The sequence below is a fragment of the Rhinopithecus bieti genome, unplaced genomic scaffold, assembly GCF_001698545.2.
Source record: "Rhinopithecus bieti isolate Rb0 unplaced genomic scaffold, ASM169854v2 scaffold_16834, whole genome shotgun sequence".
NCBI lineage: Eukaryota > Metazoa > Chordata > Mammalia > Primates > Cercopithecidae > Rhinopithecus > Rhinopithecus bieti.
The window spans coordinates 3,338,163-3,356,527 of NW_016809297.1; the positions used below are offsets into that span (position 1 = coordinate 3,338,163).

Here is an 18,365-nt window from a genome sequence, read left to right on the forward strand (position 1 = left end):
CCTTCTTCCCTTCCTTCCCTTCCTTCCCTTCCTTCCCTTCCTTCCCTTCCTTTCCTTCTTTTCTTTTCTTTTCTTTTCTTTTCTTTTCTTTTCTTTTCTTTTCTTTTCTTTCCAGAGTCTGGAGTGCAATGACGAGTCAGGCTGGAGTGCAATGATGTGATCTTGGCTCACTGCAACCTCTGCCTTCTGGGTTCAAGGGATCTTCCTGCCCCAGCCTCCCAAGTAGTTGGGAACTACAGGTGCATGCCAACATGCCCAGCCAAAGTTTATATTTTTAGTAGAGACAGGGTTTTTCCATGTTGGCCAGGCTGGTCTCGAACTCCTGGCCTCAAGCAATCTGCCTGCCTCAGCCTCCCAAAGGGCTGAGATTACAGGCATGAGCCACGGCATCTGGCCTTCGCATCTATTAATGATGTAACGTATTTTTCCTAAAGTAATCACATGTTGATAGAAGCTTTTTTAAAACAAGTGTGCCTATTCCACATGGTAGCCCTTCAAGATGTATGGTGACTAATACGTTTGTCATCATTTTTCTCTTCTTATAAAATATTTTTAGATTCTTAAATAATTATCTTTCAATCATGAATTGAGAGACCTCGCCACACTTTCTGTTTTTCTCGGAATGAGTTTCAGTGGATCTGTTCTTAATATGTAGTATTACAGTTTAATAGTGTTTGGGGCTGAATATTTTTAAATGATTCTAGAAATTAAAACTTCCATGTTCTCTGTTGCATGCTATAAATGTATCACACATACCTTAAATTGAATTAAACAAGAAAGTTGTCCTGTATTTAATTCTACATGATATGATATTGTCCTTGAGTTTTGGGAAAGAAGAGAAAATCCTTCTGGATAATTTTGTCTGTCTAAAAAACTGTATCACACATAGAAGAGAACAATTCTGATAATTTAGGTGATTTTGTAAGAAATTCAAACCTAAAACTTCCTTTTCTTCTAATAGCATATATTTACTACTAATAGAAGATGTCAGATTTATTAGAGGTAAAAATCAAATCAGGTTTCAAAATGGAAAAAAACAAAAAAACAAACAAAACAAAACAAAACAAAAAACCAAAAAACAGATTGTACTTGATTTGGGAAAAATTGCACAGACAACATGAAAGGAATATGGGCTATGTAATCCTCATGCAGCAATGATTAATTAAACTCGGATTCCTTTTCAAAGCTTGGTCTCCACATTTTAGAACTAAGTACATAGTGTACTGTCTAGGACTATTTCTAACCCTATATATTTTTTCAGACCCACCTTTGATAGTTTTGTTTTGTTTTGTTTTTTTCCGTGAGGAAGAAGGAACAATAGAAAAAAAAAAAATTTCAAAGGCTGAGGTAGCCTTGACTCAAAACTGACAAAAGAAATGCCTTTCCATTCATAGAATCTTGCTTTGCAATAATCTGTTATCTAATGTATAATGAGGTGTTTTGTGGCTGAAAATAACAGACTTTTGAACAGAGAGGGACTATAGTCTGGTTTGGTTTTCCTGTTATAGTTCACCATATTTCATTACCACAGTTCCAGCAGGAATAGAGTAGCTAGTCTTTTACTCTAATAGCAACTAAAAAATAAGGGCTTCTCAAGAAAAGCAACACTGAAAAGGAAAATAATTATGCTCACTACAGAACGATAATCAATTATAAGATATATGGTAAAAGTAAAACATTCAGTTTTATAGAATAAAATTTTAAAATAATTATAAATAGGCATAAAGGTTGTATGTATTTATACATGTGCATATGTATATCTGGGTTTTATTTACTATAGTATGTAATGATCCATTTGGGATTTCATGAAGAAGATGACTTATTTTCGTAATATAATTTGTTATAATATAAGTGCCTCTTATCACCTATTTAAAAATAATGTCACTACTTCTACTGTTTCCATATTTGACTTTTGGTTTTTGAAGATATTCCTAATGCATTATCTCTTCAGCTTTTTCATACCACTTTTGCGTCATTGCAAATGTCAGGTCTCTAATCTCTCATCTCTGCCAGTTCAATGACCAATTTCTGATCTTGCTTTCATCCTTAGGGTCCACTACTTGTTAATTACCCTGTTTATACACTTTTAAAATCAGTTAGAATCTTACTTTTTCTACAACATGGTTGCAGAAAGATTGTTGAGGCTCACAACTTCAACCATCAATCAAAATTGTTATCTCCTGTATCAGTCCCTACAACTTGAACACTCAACATAACCTGAGAGAAATTTCATAAATATGCAGATTTCTGCCACTATAAGTTCCTAGTACCCGATGTTTATATGACCTTAACACTTCTTTAGTTTTTTTAAAAAAAGTAACAATTATTTATTGGCACTGTACCCTAGATCAATTATGTTGATTTTTAAAACTTTTTAAAGTTTATTTAGATACGTCTTCTCATTTCAACGTGACTGTTTTTGCATCATATAACACATTGGCACTGTCAGACATAATGTACCTCAATTACTCCCCATACAACCCACACAGATCACAAATAATATTTATTTACTATATTTTAGATGGAACTCTGTCTGGATGTCCAAATATTTCAAACAGTTAGATACCAAACTGACTGTGTTTGAAACTTCATTAGTTAGATAGTACCCAAACCTGCTACTATTCCTACCTTCTATTTTGGTGAATAGCATCCAAGAATCTGTCCACTTCCCGGTCCTAAAATATTGGAATCCTCCTACCCTCCACTGTGTCATTTCCCATATTTAGTTAATCACAAAATACTCTCTAGTACTCTTTATAACTGCTTCTTCCCAAACGTTCTGCCAGTGTCATAGTTTAATTCATCATTGCATCATAAACTATCAATTAGCAGGCTCTCAGAGCAGGCTCTGACTTCCCATTTCCAAAACGTCCTTTCAAACAGAAGCCTGATTCTATTGCTCCTGAATTTCTAAATTTCAGGCCTTCACTGTCAACTATCATAGCATTTTTAATTAAACTTATTTTTCAAGCAGACTTAGATCTTCTATATGTAAAGCTAACTAAAGCAGAGTTGCTTTAGTGAAGGGTATGGGTGCAGGAGATATATGAGTACATGGAGTCGTAGTCATCCCCACCTTTTGAGACATTCATTCCCACCTGAAGTTACTTTAATGAGACTCCAGGATCCAGAGTCACAGTGAAGAAGTGATAAAATCTGAGTTCCATGGACATGAAGCACAATGCCACGTAGGCTATAGCATCTGCCTACAGCCCTATTTGCTCCATCTCCCTTCCCTATGCACCCCATATCCAAATATTTCCAGTGACTTAAACCTGCTCTTCTCACTTAGGACTGAGTTTTCTTACATGATGTTTCTTTGCCTTTATCGCATGAAAATCCAACGTTTCCTTAAAGCCTCAGCTAAAGTGTCACTCTTAATTAAATAGCGTGCAATGTGTTCCGTACTAGGAATTCAATGATTAATAAGATGGCACACCTGGAGTGTGCAACTCGGAAGCAACCCTGGCACTCTTGTAATTTTACAAGACACCATTTGTCCCTTGTAGCATCCCTGTCCCTTCTCTAGCCCCACCCATGCCAACTCCAGCCATTTAGTATTCATTAATTGAATTAACTGCCTTCAGAGAAATTATCTTTCTTTACATATAGTGTAGAAATCAACAGCAATTACTAGTAACTGGTAGTTTCCTGAAGAATATAGTAATTAAAAAAGGGCGTAATATAGTATATTAACTCACTTAAGCACTCATACTGTTTGTTTCTGTTGTACAACACAATGTCCAAAATGTTGCATCTGTAATAGGAAATGTCTGGTACTTGTTGCAGGTCAGTGTGACAGTTTTTGTTGTTGTTTCTTCCCAATTGTTTTATAAGAAAGAAAGAGAAGATTTTCCTGGCACCCTTTAAATAATAATGGGCGCTCAATTGATAGGTGTGTCATTTAGTAATTTATTTTATTCTATTTTATTCATTCATTAATTCATGCATCCCATCATCCATTTATTTAAACTCATTATATGCTAGGAATTCCATGGGAAAGCTGAGGATTCTTTAAAGTCAAGCAGAAAGATGAACAATTATGTGATCAATTATATTATAATAAATATTATAACCCACTTTTGAACTGACTATCTGGAGAAAACAGTGAGGTGCCTACAGGAGCCCAAATAAAACTAGAGGAAAAGAGGAGGTGAACCATTGCAGGAGTTATTCAGGATAAATTGGAGTTATCCAGTATAAATTGGATTTATCCAGGTAAAGTTGGGGAGGGGAGTAGGTACAGATGGGAAAGGATGCAAAAGGATTTCCAAGGAGAGAAATCAACATATACATTTCTATTCAAATGTTTTTTTTAAATGTCCCATCAAAGGGCAGTGTATGAACTGTAAGGCATTCAGTATTCATTGATTCAAAATTCATCACTTACAAATTGATATTTACTGTTCAAGTTGTTAGGGATACATCAGTGAGCAAAGTAAAACCCGTTTCCCCTAGTCATTTACATTCTAGTGGGGAGAGGCAGACAAACGGAAAAGTAAATGTGTGTACCATATCAGATGGTAGTAAGTACTATTGGTAAAAATGTATACAAAAAGAGGCTGGAGGCCGGGCACAGTGGCTCATGCCTGCAATCCCAGCACTTTGGGAGGCTGAGGCAGGCAGATCACAAGGTCAGGAGTTTGAGACCAGCCTGGCCAACATGGTGAAACCTGTCTCTACTAAAAATACAAAAATTAGTCGGGTGTGGTGGTGCACAACTGTAATCCTAGCTACTCAGGAGGCTGAGGCAGGAGAATTGCTTGAACCTGGGAGGCAGAGGTTGCAGTGAGCTGAGATGGCACCACTGTACTTCAGCCTGGGTGACAGAAGCAAGACTCCATCTCAGAAAAAGGAAGGAAGGAAGGAAGGAAGGAAGGAAGGAAGGAAGGAAGGAAGGAAGGAAGGCTGGAAAGTGCAGTTTGAGGCTGAAGATGACCGGGAGTCTGGGATTCTCATAATTCACTTAAACTAAGATAGGAGATCAAAAAGTTCATTTCTGTTGGTCCCAGAGCAGATGATGCTCATGGCTTTTTAAGTATTGGGCATGGCCTGGAGTGGAATGAGGGAAGAGGGCCTGTCAAGGTCATAGCCCCAAGGACCTTAGGAGACTGGAGGAAGATAGACTTGTCAAGAGCACTGAGAGGTCTGGGTCTGGCCTGGACTCCAGTTGTGCTGCTGCAGATGAGGCGAGAGAGGTAGCCAAGACCAGGTGGTGAAGAGTTTTGCCTGTCATACTAAGTGATGCATTTTATCCAGAAGAAATTGGAAAGTCATTATGAGATTTTAAGCCAGAAAATAATTACACTGCTAGTAATGTAGAAGCTATCATGGAGAATGAGGTTGAAGATGTAAAAGGGTCCAGAAGATATTTCAGATTGAGAGTAGATGTAGTAACAGCTATCTCTGAAAAAACATTAGGTGCCTTATCATTGGTTCCCAACTCTCCCATTGCTTGTTTGATGAGGCAATGGTTAATTTGCACTGTGATGCTACACGTATCAATAAGCTATAATATCAATAGGAGGATTATGTCATTTTATGTTTTCTGTGCATTGAAGTCACACTCCAAGTACTTTTTAGGCAGAAAAGGAAAAATGATTATTTTATGTCTGTCAGAAAGTTAATTAAGAACAGAAAATTGTACAATGAGAATGAGATACTTGAACCTTGGGAGAAATGTTCTTTCACCAAATAGACTTACTGAATGTTCTTGTCCAAAGGTATACTTTATTAATTGTGCTGAGAAGAAGATATTTCTCTTATTAGGACTGTCTTGAGAATATTAAATATATATGTGTGTATGTGTATTTTTTATTACTGTGCTGTACCTTAACAGATCTTTTATAATTGATAAGTTATTTCAGTTTCCACAATGCAAACAAGGAAAGACAGGGTCCCCAAAACACAAACTGAACATACTACATAGCTTGTGTGACTATGAGATCGAGGAATTCCTGACACATTGTAGATTTTTAAATATTTTGATATTTATTAATGTCGATATACTTATTACTGTTGAGGTAATAAACTTACTGACATAGAAATGCTCCAGGAATAAAGATGAAATAAATTCTGTCTACTGGCCAATTCACATTTATTTATATCAACATTTACATTCCATATACCTCTGTAGTATTTAATTCATACTTCTAATTATTATCATTAGAAGTAATGATCCACAAATTATTTTACTTCAAAAAATATTTTATCCTACCAACCTCTTCCTTGCAATAATTTTGTGGTCTTGTTTTTAATACAATTACTGCCAGTAAGGGACGATTTCTCTTCAAGTCTCTCCTTTAATCATTAAATGGTTTTTAATATATTAGACTTGATTAATCAGGTTTCTTTTTTCTTCTATCTGAATATTCCAAGTAAAATTTGGTCCTCAAATTTTCCACCTTTACTTTATTATTAGATTTATTCACCCAACACACAGGGATTTCTGTATTTTCATTTGCATCTTAATGATTGCATACTAAATGATAGTGTTGTCTTAACATTTTGTACTTTCATATTCAAAATATTTATTTACAGTTTGTAATATTATAGTAAAAGGAAATAAGAGATTTAATACCCTGCAGAGGCCCAAATCTATCATAACATTTTTTCACTCATAAAAACACCTAGTCATAGCTAGAAAATATGCAATGGTGTTGGACACTTGCTTTGATCCCCTGGAATGAAAAGTCTGTGGAAATGGGATTTTCCTCCTTTGTTCAAAGCTTTATCCTCAATACTTGGGATCTGGTTTTACATGACTAATCTTAAGGGTCCTGAATATTTATTGTGTTTATGATTATAAAGGGCATGCTAGTTGTATATCTAACAAAAACACAGATGAGCAATAAGAAAAATCATACATAAAGATTTGGCAAATATATGTGCATGTTTACACATGCAAGCACATATATAAATACATGTTCACAAACATATTAAGATGGATGGCCCAAGACATGGGCCAAATGGAAGATGAAAATTTAGAGTTCTCAGCTATGGCTATGATTTCTAATATTCTTTCAAATGTTTACGACTTAATCAATGTATCCACTCTTAAGAGTCTTGAAAACCAGACTCTTGCCGGGCGCGGTGGCTCAAGCCTGTAATCCCAGCACTTTGGGAGGCCGAGACAGTTGCGGGATCACGAGTCGTCAGGAGATCGAGACCATCCTGGCTTAACACAGGTGAACCCGTCTCTACTAAAAATTACAAAACTAGCCGGGGTGACGGAGGCGGGCGCCTGAGTCCCAACTACTTGGGAGGGCTGAGGCAGGAGAATCGCGCGGGAACCCGGAGAGGCGGAGCTTGCAGGGTGAGCTGAGATCCGGCACTGTACTCCAGCCCTGGGTCTGGGGACAGACCGAGACTGCTGTCTCAAAAAAAAAAAAAAAACAAAAAAAAGAAAACCAGACTCTTAAAAGGAAGGTCTTTTATTGAGAGGCAGAAGACAGTTTCCTCTGATTTATTTTTCTCTGACCAGCCTCACAGAATCATGCTTAGAGTATAAAACTCCAATTCAGGCCAGGCACGGTGGCTCACGTCTGTAATCCCAGCACTTTGGAAGGCCAAGGTGGGTGGATCACCTGAGGTCAGGAGTTTGAAAACAGCCTGGCTAACATAGCGAAACCCCGTCTCTACTAAAAATACAAGAATTAGCTGGGTGTGGTGGCAGGTGCCTGTTATCCCAGCTACTTGGGAGGCTGAGGCGGGAGAATCACTTGAACCTGGGTGGCAGAGGTTACAGTGAGCTGAGATTGAACCACTGCACTTCAGCCTGGGCGACAGAGCGAGACTCTGTCTCAAAAATAAATAAATAAATAAATAAGTAAATAAATATAATGAAACTTCAATTCAGACTGCATTTTGAGTCATACCTGTGCAACTCGTTCTCACTTCTGCTTTCTTAAATGTAAAATGAGGATAATATGTGTATGTTTTTTATTAACGATTGTGAAACTGAAAAAAACATGATGCATGTAAATCATTTGAAATACTATTGTGTACATTATAAATGCTTAATAAATGTCAGTCACTACCATTATTCATTAAATAAATTATGTTTCAATGTTTTGGTGTGCATACATAGCATAAAGGTCAAATTCAACATATTGGTTGGGCATGGTTGCTCGCACCTGTAATCCCAGCACTTTGGGAGGCCAAGGTGCGTAGATCACTTGAGGTCAGGAGTTTGACACCAGTCTGGCCAACATGGTGAAACTCTGTCTCTACCAAGAAATACAAAAATTAGCTGCGTGTGGTGGCTCACACCTGTAATTCCAGCTTCTTGCAGGCTGAGGTGGGAGAATCTCTTGAACCCTGGAGGTGGAGGTTGTAGTGAACGTGCCACTGCACTCCAGCCTGGGCATCACAGAGTGAGACCCTGTCTCAAAAAAAAAATCGACATATCACTTTTCTTAAAGATATTATACATTCTGAACAATATCTGTACAGTGAAATTTAAGAAGATTATTGAAATTTATTTTCATGTGATAAATACAGAAAATTTGGCATCATGAGCTCTTTTAATATGTGGTGGTTTAATTATTTTTGTCCCATACTTAAATATATTCAAATTACTGAGAGTAATTTAAATAGTTTTCAATTATTTACCTGCATACAGTATATAGCCTACACAACTGTATTATCTGCATACAGTATATAGCCTACACAACTTGATATGGTACCCACTAGCTATCCATTGCTATTTAAATTTAAATTCACTAATAATTTTGGTCAAATAGTCATAGGTAGTTAATTTTATTGTATTGAAGAGTGCAGAAAGGTTTTTTTTGTTTGTTTGATTGTTTTGTTTGTTTGTTTTCGAGAGACAGAATCTTGCTCTGTTTGTTGCCCAGACTGCAGTGGTGTGATCATAGCTTACTGTAACCTTGAATTCCTGGGTTCAAGTGATCCTCTTGCTCAGCCCCCCAGGTAGCTGGGACTACAAATGCATGCTACCCTACTGGGTAATTTTTAATTTTTTTATAGAGATGAAGTTTCTCTATTTTGCCCAGGTTGCAGCTCGAACTCCTGGACTCAAGTGATCTTTTTGCCTTGCCTCCCAAAACACTAGGATTATGGGTGTGAACCACTGCTCTCAGCCTGCAGAAAATTTTATTGGACAGCACTTGTGTAGACAGATCTCATTTTTACTGCTTTTAAAAAGATTCCAAAGTTTGGAATTAGATGATTTGTCCTCACCTTTTTGCTCCGTTGACTGACTGGTATGTGATCACGAACAGTTTACTTACTGACTTTCCACTTTCTCATCTTTAAAACAGAATTGTAGGGTCAAATAAGACCACTGTACAAAAATAGTGTTTGCACACAACCAGAGCTGTTATTAATATTGTTCCTTCACAGAGATTACTCTGCTTTTCAAACATTATCCCCAAAGACCTGCACTTTAAGTCCTTCTCCCTATAATTGCTTGTTTGAGGTTTTTGCCAATGTCCAAACAGATGAAAACCAGAGTGTGTTCTCAGAGAGGTTTGTCTGATCCCAGTTTCATATCGGGGACTGTAGCTCATAGTCTGTCTTCTCTTTATAAAGAATCACTATCTCTATTACATTTCTTATTCACTGAAAATGCCATCTACCTCATTTTGCTGTCGGTTTGGATAAACATAAAGAACAAAAGATAATTATAATATACTACAACAAGCATAGTTGAAAGATTAAGTGTAAAAATCATGAAATGTATGATAATACTGGTATCAACTATTTTTATTCTGATTATCTATGCTACTCATTATGACTAATAGTAAAGATGTTGGAAATGTAATTATATTATGTGATAAATAAATCTGATACATTTCTGTAAATTGAACCAATATTTTAAAAGAAAAAGCTAAATTACCAGTGTTTTATTGCCTTATAAATTTAGAAATGTAATTCATGTTACTGTTTTTGACTATTTCATTAAGAAATAGAGAAAATGTCACTGTTTTCATTATCTGAACTGCAAGTGTTTGAAAATAAAACAAACTGGACCAGAGGCACTAATTTAACAGGTACCTAAAACTTATCTGCTAAGAATTGAACCTGAGGCTGGAATTAAAATTATCTATTAAACACAACTTTTGAGGTTATTGTTTCAAGAAGTGAAGTGTCTAGATTGGAGGATAATGAAAATCATGTGTTTAGAAATACGATAACAGTAGGCAACATTCAATTTAACTAATGCTAACTACTTTTTGTAACTAAAGCTTTGAAGAATGTGTATATGCATATGTATGTATGTGTATATATAATGAAATTATTTTAACAGAAATAAATGCTAAGTACAAGATAATTATTCCTAATAAGACTAATATGCTCCAGTTACAATGGTTATTTTTCACTTTATTTTGTACTTTGTTATATATTATAATATATACACATACACATATATATGTATTATATATATATATACACACACACACACACACATTTACTTCACTTTTGTGATGAAATATTTAAAGTAGTATAGCCTAGGGCAAGTAGAAGAATCTGCAGATTATACTACTTTAAGTTTCAATTGCAATATTTACTCTGAAGCTCTGAAGCAATATTTAGCTCTGATCACTTGAGGCCAACAAACAAACAAACAAACAAACCCATCCTTTTGTTTTGCCCAGCTATATGTTTCATTTTAGTTATAAAGAGAGAATTTCGCTGATGACTGGGTGGGTAAAATTGACCTTTGTTAATTAAAGATAGAATTTTGAGCTTCCTCACCAGAGGCTGTTGCTGTTAGAGAGGATCCCACTTACTATTTCATGTTGTCATTTTACCATCTCAGCTGTAGTCAAGAAGCCTGGCTTGCAACTTCTTGGTTGCCATACATGTTGTCTCCTAAGCTTCTGAATAACCATTAGATTAGTGCAAACTTCTTAAAAGGAAAAAGGACTTTTCTTCAGGGTAGTGAACTGCATTCGAGGAAGTAGTGAGCTTCAGCCAGATTTAGGGAAAGGGCAAAAAAAAAAAAAAAAAAAAAAAAAAAAAAAGTAGAGTAGAGTGTAAAAATAACCCCTATGGAGTTAGATTGAGGACTAGGGCCTGCTTTCAGAAAAATAAACGATAACATAATATAAAGAAACATAAGAGAAAGTGGGCTGATCTTGGGGAGGTGGTGGGAGCAGGAATAAACCTGTGAGCTTTTAATTTTAATTTTATTTTACTTTTATTATTATTATTATTATTATTATTTTGAGACAGTCTTGCTCTGCTGCCCAGGCTGGGGTGCAGTGGCACAATCTTGGCTCACTGCAACCTCCACCTCCTGAGTTCAAGTGATTCTCCTGCCTCAGCCTCCGAAGTAGCTGGGACTACAAGCATGCACCATGACACCCAGTTAATTTTTGTATTTCTAGTAGAGATGGGGTTTCATCATGTTGGCCAGGATGTACTCGATCTCTTGACCTTGTGATCTGCCCGCCTCGGCCTCCCAAAGTTCTGGGATTACAGGCATGAGTCATGGTACCTGGCTGAGCTTTTTTATTAATTAAACACCTCAAAATTTAATCAAGTTGATGAATGAATAAACTGTAGTACCTCCCAACAATGCAATGTTACTCAGTGATAAAAAGAAATGAGCTATCAGGCCATAACAAGACATGGAGGAAATGTAAATGCATATTAATAACAGAAAAATCCAGTCTAAATAGCCAGTCTGTATGATTTCAACTCTATGACATTATGGGAAAGGCAAAATTAGGGAGAAAATAAAAGGTTCAGAGGTGGGTGGGAGGGCAAAGATAAATAAACAAAGTAGAAATATTTTAGGGCAGTGAAACTTCTCTGAAAGATACTATAATGGTGGACACATCATTATACACCTGTCCAAACTCATAGAATATACAACAAAAAGAGAACCCTAATGTATATTATAGAGATTGGATAGTAATGAGATGTCAATGTAGTTTAACCAATTGTAACTGATGTACTACTTTGGTGGGGAATGTTGGTAGTGGGGAAGAATATGCATGTGTAGTGGGTAATAACTTTATAAACAGAAGTAGAATTAATGTGAAACATAGAGAGATATTTGAAATAAGCAAGGCTTTAGTAAAGAAAATGAAGGAAAGATGTAAAGCAGTGTTCAATCTCTATGCGGTCTCAATTTTGTTGTGAGCCTCAAACTTTTTAAAAAAGAATAGTCTTTAAAAAATTAAGTCCTGTTCTATAATTTTCTTTCTATCAGGTAATCATAATAAAAGGTCTTTGACATTTTATCTTCTTCTTCAGTGTCCTCTATAAATCATTGCAAAAGAATATATTTTACCCCTCATATTTGGCTGCTATTGGACTTAAGGAAGAGTTGATTAGTTCTTCAATGTATAGATTGAATATATGCCCATATTTCTTTTACATAAACTTTAAGCTATTTAAATGTAAAACTATGACACAATTAAATATGTGTTATAGCTTTAACATTCAGTTAATAATATTTCATGGAAAGAAAATACATGATACAGCTTTAAACATTCAGTTATCCATATTTCATGTAATAAATACATGATACAGCTTTAAATGTTCAGTTAACAATATTTCATGAAAAGAAAATGGAAAATATTACTTATTTTTTCAAACAAAATAATTTAGTACAGTAGCATATTCCTTGAAAAACGTGGTGCTAAATACAAATTATATGTGTACGTTCATGCTCAATTTATACATTACATACAGAAAAGACAAAATTATGTGATCCTTACATTCTCAATTGTTTGTGTTCAGTATACTGAAAGCTGATAATTAAACACCGTGTACCTTAGTTGTGTAAGTACAAATGATCATGCCGTGTTCTGAATAAAGTGAAGATCTATAATATATTTGACTTTCTTTCAAATAAATGTCAGAGCATTTTCTTTTATTTCTTTTTTGTTTTGTTCTGAATTTTTCTATAAAAGAGTTAAATCAAGCTGATTAAATCATTTCAGTACCACAAGGGGAAACGTTGGAAAAGAGGATTAGCTCATCAGCAGGATGAGTTAGGTCACAGCTTATCCGACCATAATTCAAGAGCTGTGTTCTCCAAGTCTGAAAGTTATGGTCATGTCAAGGGTCAGCGCCAAATGTTTTTTTATCATAAGTTGGAACTGCTTATTCCTGCAGCTGGCTGAGCTTTAGTTGACTAGTTTCAATTACTCGGGTCATTTTTTTTTTTTTTTTTTTTTTTTTTAAAATTCTTTTTTTTTTTTTTTTTTTTTTTTTTTAAAGCTCAGGATTGTCTTCAATTTTCTGCCTTCCTTGGTTCATAAATAACTATTAGTTTGTATTAGATATACATTGATACTTCTATTAAGAAGGAAAGTCCATTTACAATATATGTCTCTGTTGATAACTTTATAAACAGGAGTAGAATTAATGTAAAACATAATGACACATTTAAAATAAGTAAGACTTCATTTAAAAAAGAAATGGGCCAAGAAATGGGCCAGGCATTGTGGTCAACATTTAATCTCAGCACTTTAGGAGGCTGAGGTGAGGTAGATCACGAGGTCAGGATTCGAGACCAGCATGACCAACGTAGCGAAACCTCATCTCTACTAAAAAATACAAAAAAAAAAAAAAAAAAAATTAACCGGGTGTGGTGACATGCACCGCTAATCCCAGCTACTCAGGAGGCTGAGGCAGGAGAATCACTTGAACCCAGGAGGCAGAGGTTGCAATGAGCCAAGATTGCGCCATTGCACTCCAGTCCCTGGGTGACAGAGCGAGACTCTGTCTCAAAAAAAAAAGGATGAAAGACAAAAAAGCGTGTTTTTTTCAAACTGTGGTTTTTGGTCCATTGGTGGCTAGTAAGTTCAGTTTAGATGGTCTTTGAGAAAAATTTTAAGAATAGAATAGAATAGGAGTAGGTTAATATAGAAAAGAAAATATTTGAGCAATTATGAATCCCACTAGTGTGTATGTGTGTGTGTGCATGCATGCATGTGCACTGTGTTAAGATGGAAATTATTTTCTTACATTTTATGATTGACCTTGAACAAAAATAGTTTGTAAGCTACCAGTGTAGAAACAAGAAGATGAACTTGTCTTGCTGGTTATGAAACTCTAGGAAATTGAAATCTGTAAGACTGTCCCTAATCTGTAAAATGGGGAAAATGCACTCTACCTCACAGGGTTCAGGTAATAATAATGTGCGATAATATGTGTTAAAGCTCCTACCATGATTTCAGTCACATATTAGGCACTCAGTAAATAGTTCCCTTTATTAAAAAACTCCTACTGTGATTTCAGTCACATATTAGGCACTCAGTAAATAGTTCCCTTTATTAGTGACAACATCACCAATGATAAAACTAACTTGGGACATTTCACAACACATTGAATTATATGCCTGGGAATCTTCAGATGTCTTGACGAGATGATGGGTATTCATGGAAAGTTACAAATTGAAAAACTAGACTAGAGCGAGAGATATGCAGGTAGATCTGTGCTAAGAACAGGGTTCTAGAACTGTATTTTGCTCCAATTATTCCTTACAGTAGCTTCTGGTTGATTAGGAATCTAGTAGTCATTCAACCCATTAGTTATTGCTCCCAAATACCTCTAAAAATGTCATATATCCCTCAAGGGATAATTGGAGTTTATCTTCAGGCCTTGTCAGATACACACAATCTGACTTCAGTGGCTTCTGAGTAAGATAGAACTAACGAGTTATTGTGAACATATTTCAGTTAGATTATCACCAGACAGGTAATAAGCAACCTATATCCTTGTCATAGCACAGACACAGATAATGGGTTTCAGAAATAAAGTGAGAACCATTTAAAAACCAAACCACTAATATGTTTTTACCTCTCTAATATCGGTCATGTTTATCCAGAGTTTTGCGTATGTTCTCTTTATTCCTACTCATGGGCAAATCCTTTGATGGTAAAAAAGGATGTCTTCTTCATGGTACTGGCAAATATTTAAAACAAATACATGGCTTTATGAATGGATGATTACTTATTATCAATAGAGAAATTATATTGTGAAAGACTCACATTTTTTTCTTTAGTATTTTGTGAAAAGTCCATTTTAAATATCTTCCCAATGGATTTATAGCTATCACTACCTAAAGCAGAGAAAGGTGGGATAGGGAAGTGGGTCTTCAAGCATTTACATGTGCACCAACTCACCTAGGGTAATATTATTTTGACCCGAATACCATCCAGTGGGAGACAGAGCAGTGCCATGTCTGTGGATCCCAAAGAACTCTCCTTCATCTACAACAGTCGTAGGCTGTGTCTAGCTGCTATACTGATATTCCAGAGAATTTGGTTATTCTATGCCTAAAAAATATGATTTTCTATGTAGCCTGTGTGTTCTCTCTCTCTTTTCTTAATTTGTTTTCTGTTTGAGATCACTGTAAATAATTAACAAAATATAAAGACAATTTTTTTTTCCAGGTCTGAGAATGAATAAAGGTGCCATCACCCCTCCCCGGACTACTTCTCCTGCAAATTCAAGTTCCCCAGAAGTAATCCACCTGAAGGACATTGTCTGTTACCTGTCTCTGCTTGAAAGAGGAAGACCTGAGGATAAGCTTGAGTGTATGTGTTTCTTCATTTTGTTTACTTACCACCGTTGGGGGCAGGAGAGAAAGGACTGAATATTGATTAACTTAAAATTGCATTAGTACAGTTCTATACTTTTTGTGAAATAAAGTGACCCTGCTTAATAGTAAAAATTTCCTCCTGCTGATAATCAAACAATTAAAAGATATTAAGATCTATTAATTTCAGGTTCTTATTTATCAAGTTCCATTTATTACTGATTATTTCTTGATTATGTTTGTCATATGACTTTAAAAAACTGTTCCTCAGTTCTTTGGAGTTAACAAGATGCTATTAGAAAGTAGCTTTTGAGTTGTTTTCATAAAGCATTTATTTCTAGTGTGTGAAGAAACCTTCCCATTAGTGAGTAAGAAACTTGCCTGTAAGTATGCAACCTGCACCTTTTCCCCAGTGGAAATCTCCCTTGCAATCTTCAGCACTAACACTCTTGTTGGCAGAGACACATTATTTCTCAAATGCTAAACCTGAAAGTGTCATTTATAGTATTTGATACTGGATATTATAAATCATTAAACAATAGCTTTGTTTCTTTTAGGATATGGTGGCTAGAAAATTTCTATTCAGCTGAGGGAAAGTAAATAATTACTGTCTTTAACAAAATATAGTGACTGAGCTCTCTCTGGTGGCTAACTATGCTCATTGCAATATAAGAAAATATTTTTCAAGCATTTACTCTAAACCTGTTCATTTGATCATCTATTCTATCTCTGAGGCTCTTTCTAAATATAGTCCTGGCAACTTACTCAATAATCTGATAAATTTGATTATATAGGATATGGTAAATTTAATGAAGAATGCTTGCTACTAGAATGATAGTGAAGATAATAGATCTAAACTTTAATATTTCTAAAGCAAATATAAATAATCATGCTGTCTCAGAATTATTATTGGGAGGCATTTTAGTTAAATTTAATAGTAACTTTTGATAATATTTCTCCTTCCAATAAAGGATTTACTGTAATGTGATTATTTAAGAGTCACACCTGCTTAGGTTATGAATAAACCATATGAATATCATTCTTTAAATATATATTTATTATTCATAAATGTTGAATATTTGCATTTCAAGATTTATTTTGTATTCCTAAGAAGTTACAGAAATCTGTCTCATTCCAAAGTAAATATTAATGTTCAGTGAATTTCTATTGAAGTGACAGCCAGAGAGAAAGTTTGCTCAGGTGTTATCAGGAGCACGTTTGGGATGATTATAAACATATAAAGACAAACATTTTTTCCACATCTGAAAATGAATAAAGGGACCATCCATCCTCCCCAAGATGGTATTTGGTCTTGCAGTTTAACTATTTCTGGGTCAACTGTATGTATATTGCTTTTAAGGTGGAATTCCTGAGAAGAATGCTTTTGAGTTTTCACTGTGCATCCTTGAACCCACATAGATTTTGTCCACAGTTGCAGATAGAATGTTAACTCACCACACTTTTCAAAAAGATGTGATGAATCTCATCCAACTGACCTGCCATTTACTTTTCTTTAGTGTTGTCAACTCCCTTCTCTCTGTTTTTTTCTTCGACTTTCCCAGCTTTCTTTCAAGCTTACACTAGATGCATTGCATTTTCCTTTTTTTTAACCATTTCTTCAGACGGTTCTTACAGGCAGTGTTGTTATGGCCCAGAATTATCACTATCATTTTCACCAAACTCTTCAAAATACATGATGCTGTCGGTCTGTTTTCTCATATCCTCTAATTTGGTGATTCTTACCATGGCTATACATCAGAATCATCCGAAGTTTGGTTTTCCTTTTCTTTTTTAATGCCAGTGCCTGGCCCTTTCCTATGTCAATTAAATAACAATCCCTCTTCCTCATCCACTTTCTTAACAATTTACCATATATTTTTACTCTTCTAAATTGCATATGTAAAAATTACTAACATGTATTCTTTTACAGTTACAGATTTTTAAAAATGAATTCTCAGTAAGACTCCAAACGTTTGTATTGATGGTTAGTTTAATACATACTTACTCCAAAAGGGTTACAACTTATTAAATACAGTATAGACCAAAAGAATGAAAATGAGAAAAAGCAATTATAATTAAAACAGAGACACACGTGAACAAGCACCTAAAATTAACTTTTGCAGGTCAATGTTGAATTTGGATCTTATTTCCAGGTAGCTAAGCAGAAAGAAATACACACACGTTGATTTAGGTTAGAGGTTCTCAAACTTTATCACACATCAGAATCACCTGCAGGACTGGTACATCTGATTCAGCTGACCTGGGGTGGGATCTGAAAATGTGCATTTCTAAAAGTTTCCAGGTGATGCTGATGCTAATGTTCCAGGGACCACATTTTGAGAAGCACTGGCTTATGCAATTCCTTCTGTCCAGTGAAAACACACATACACAAAGAATTCACCTGAAATAACAGTTGTTTTTCTTGGAGTTGATGAATAGTGACAATATTTGTTAGGTACTTTTACCTGAGTTATTAGATAAAAGAATTACACTGTTGTCAATGTTTATATAAGTAGTACTTTGTTTCCCCAAATAATATTTTAAAAATCTATTCAGTACCTCCCACCACTTTCCATTGCCTGTTTTTTCTGCCAGGCATTTATAAAATGTTTATTATAAAGCTTATTCCATTAAAAAATAGCAAACGAAAGTTCCCAAATGTTTTACTGATTACAGGAAGTCCTCACTTAACATCCTTAATAGGTTTTTGGAAGCTGTGACTTGAAGTAGAACAATGTATATAACAAAACCATTTTTTTTTTGCTCATCAATGTTATAACAAAATGTCATGGAAGGAAAGGATGTTATTCGAGAACCCTCTGTACATTGTTTTGCT

At 35.2% G+C, this 18,365-nt stretch overlaps 1 protein-coding gene across 3 annotated transcripts in view; it reads left to right on the forward strand.

Annotated features, from left to right (window-relative positions):
• DGKB (diacylglycerol kinase beta) overlaps positions 1–18,365 on the forward strand; it is a 780,654-nt gene that overhangs the window by 194,067 nt on the left and 568,222 nt on the right. For all 3 annotated transcript variants that reach the window (XM_017889062.1, XM_017889064.1, XM_017889063.1), the window contains exon 5: positions 15,384–15,527. In XM_017889062.1, coding sequence (XP_017744551.1) covers positions 15,384–15,527 — 144 coding nt within the window. The remainder of the gene's footprint in view (positions 1–15,383; positions 15,528–18,365) is intronic.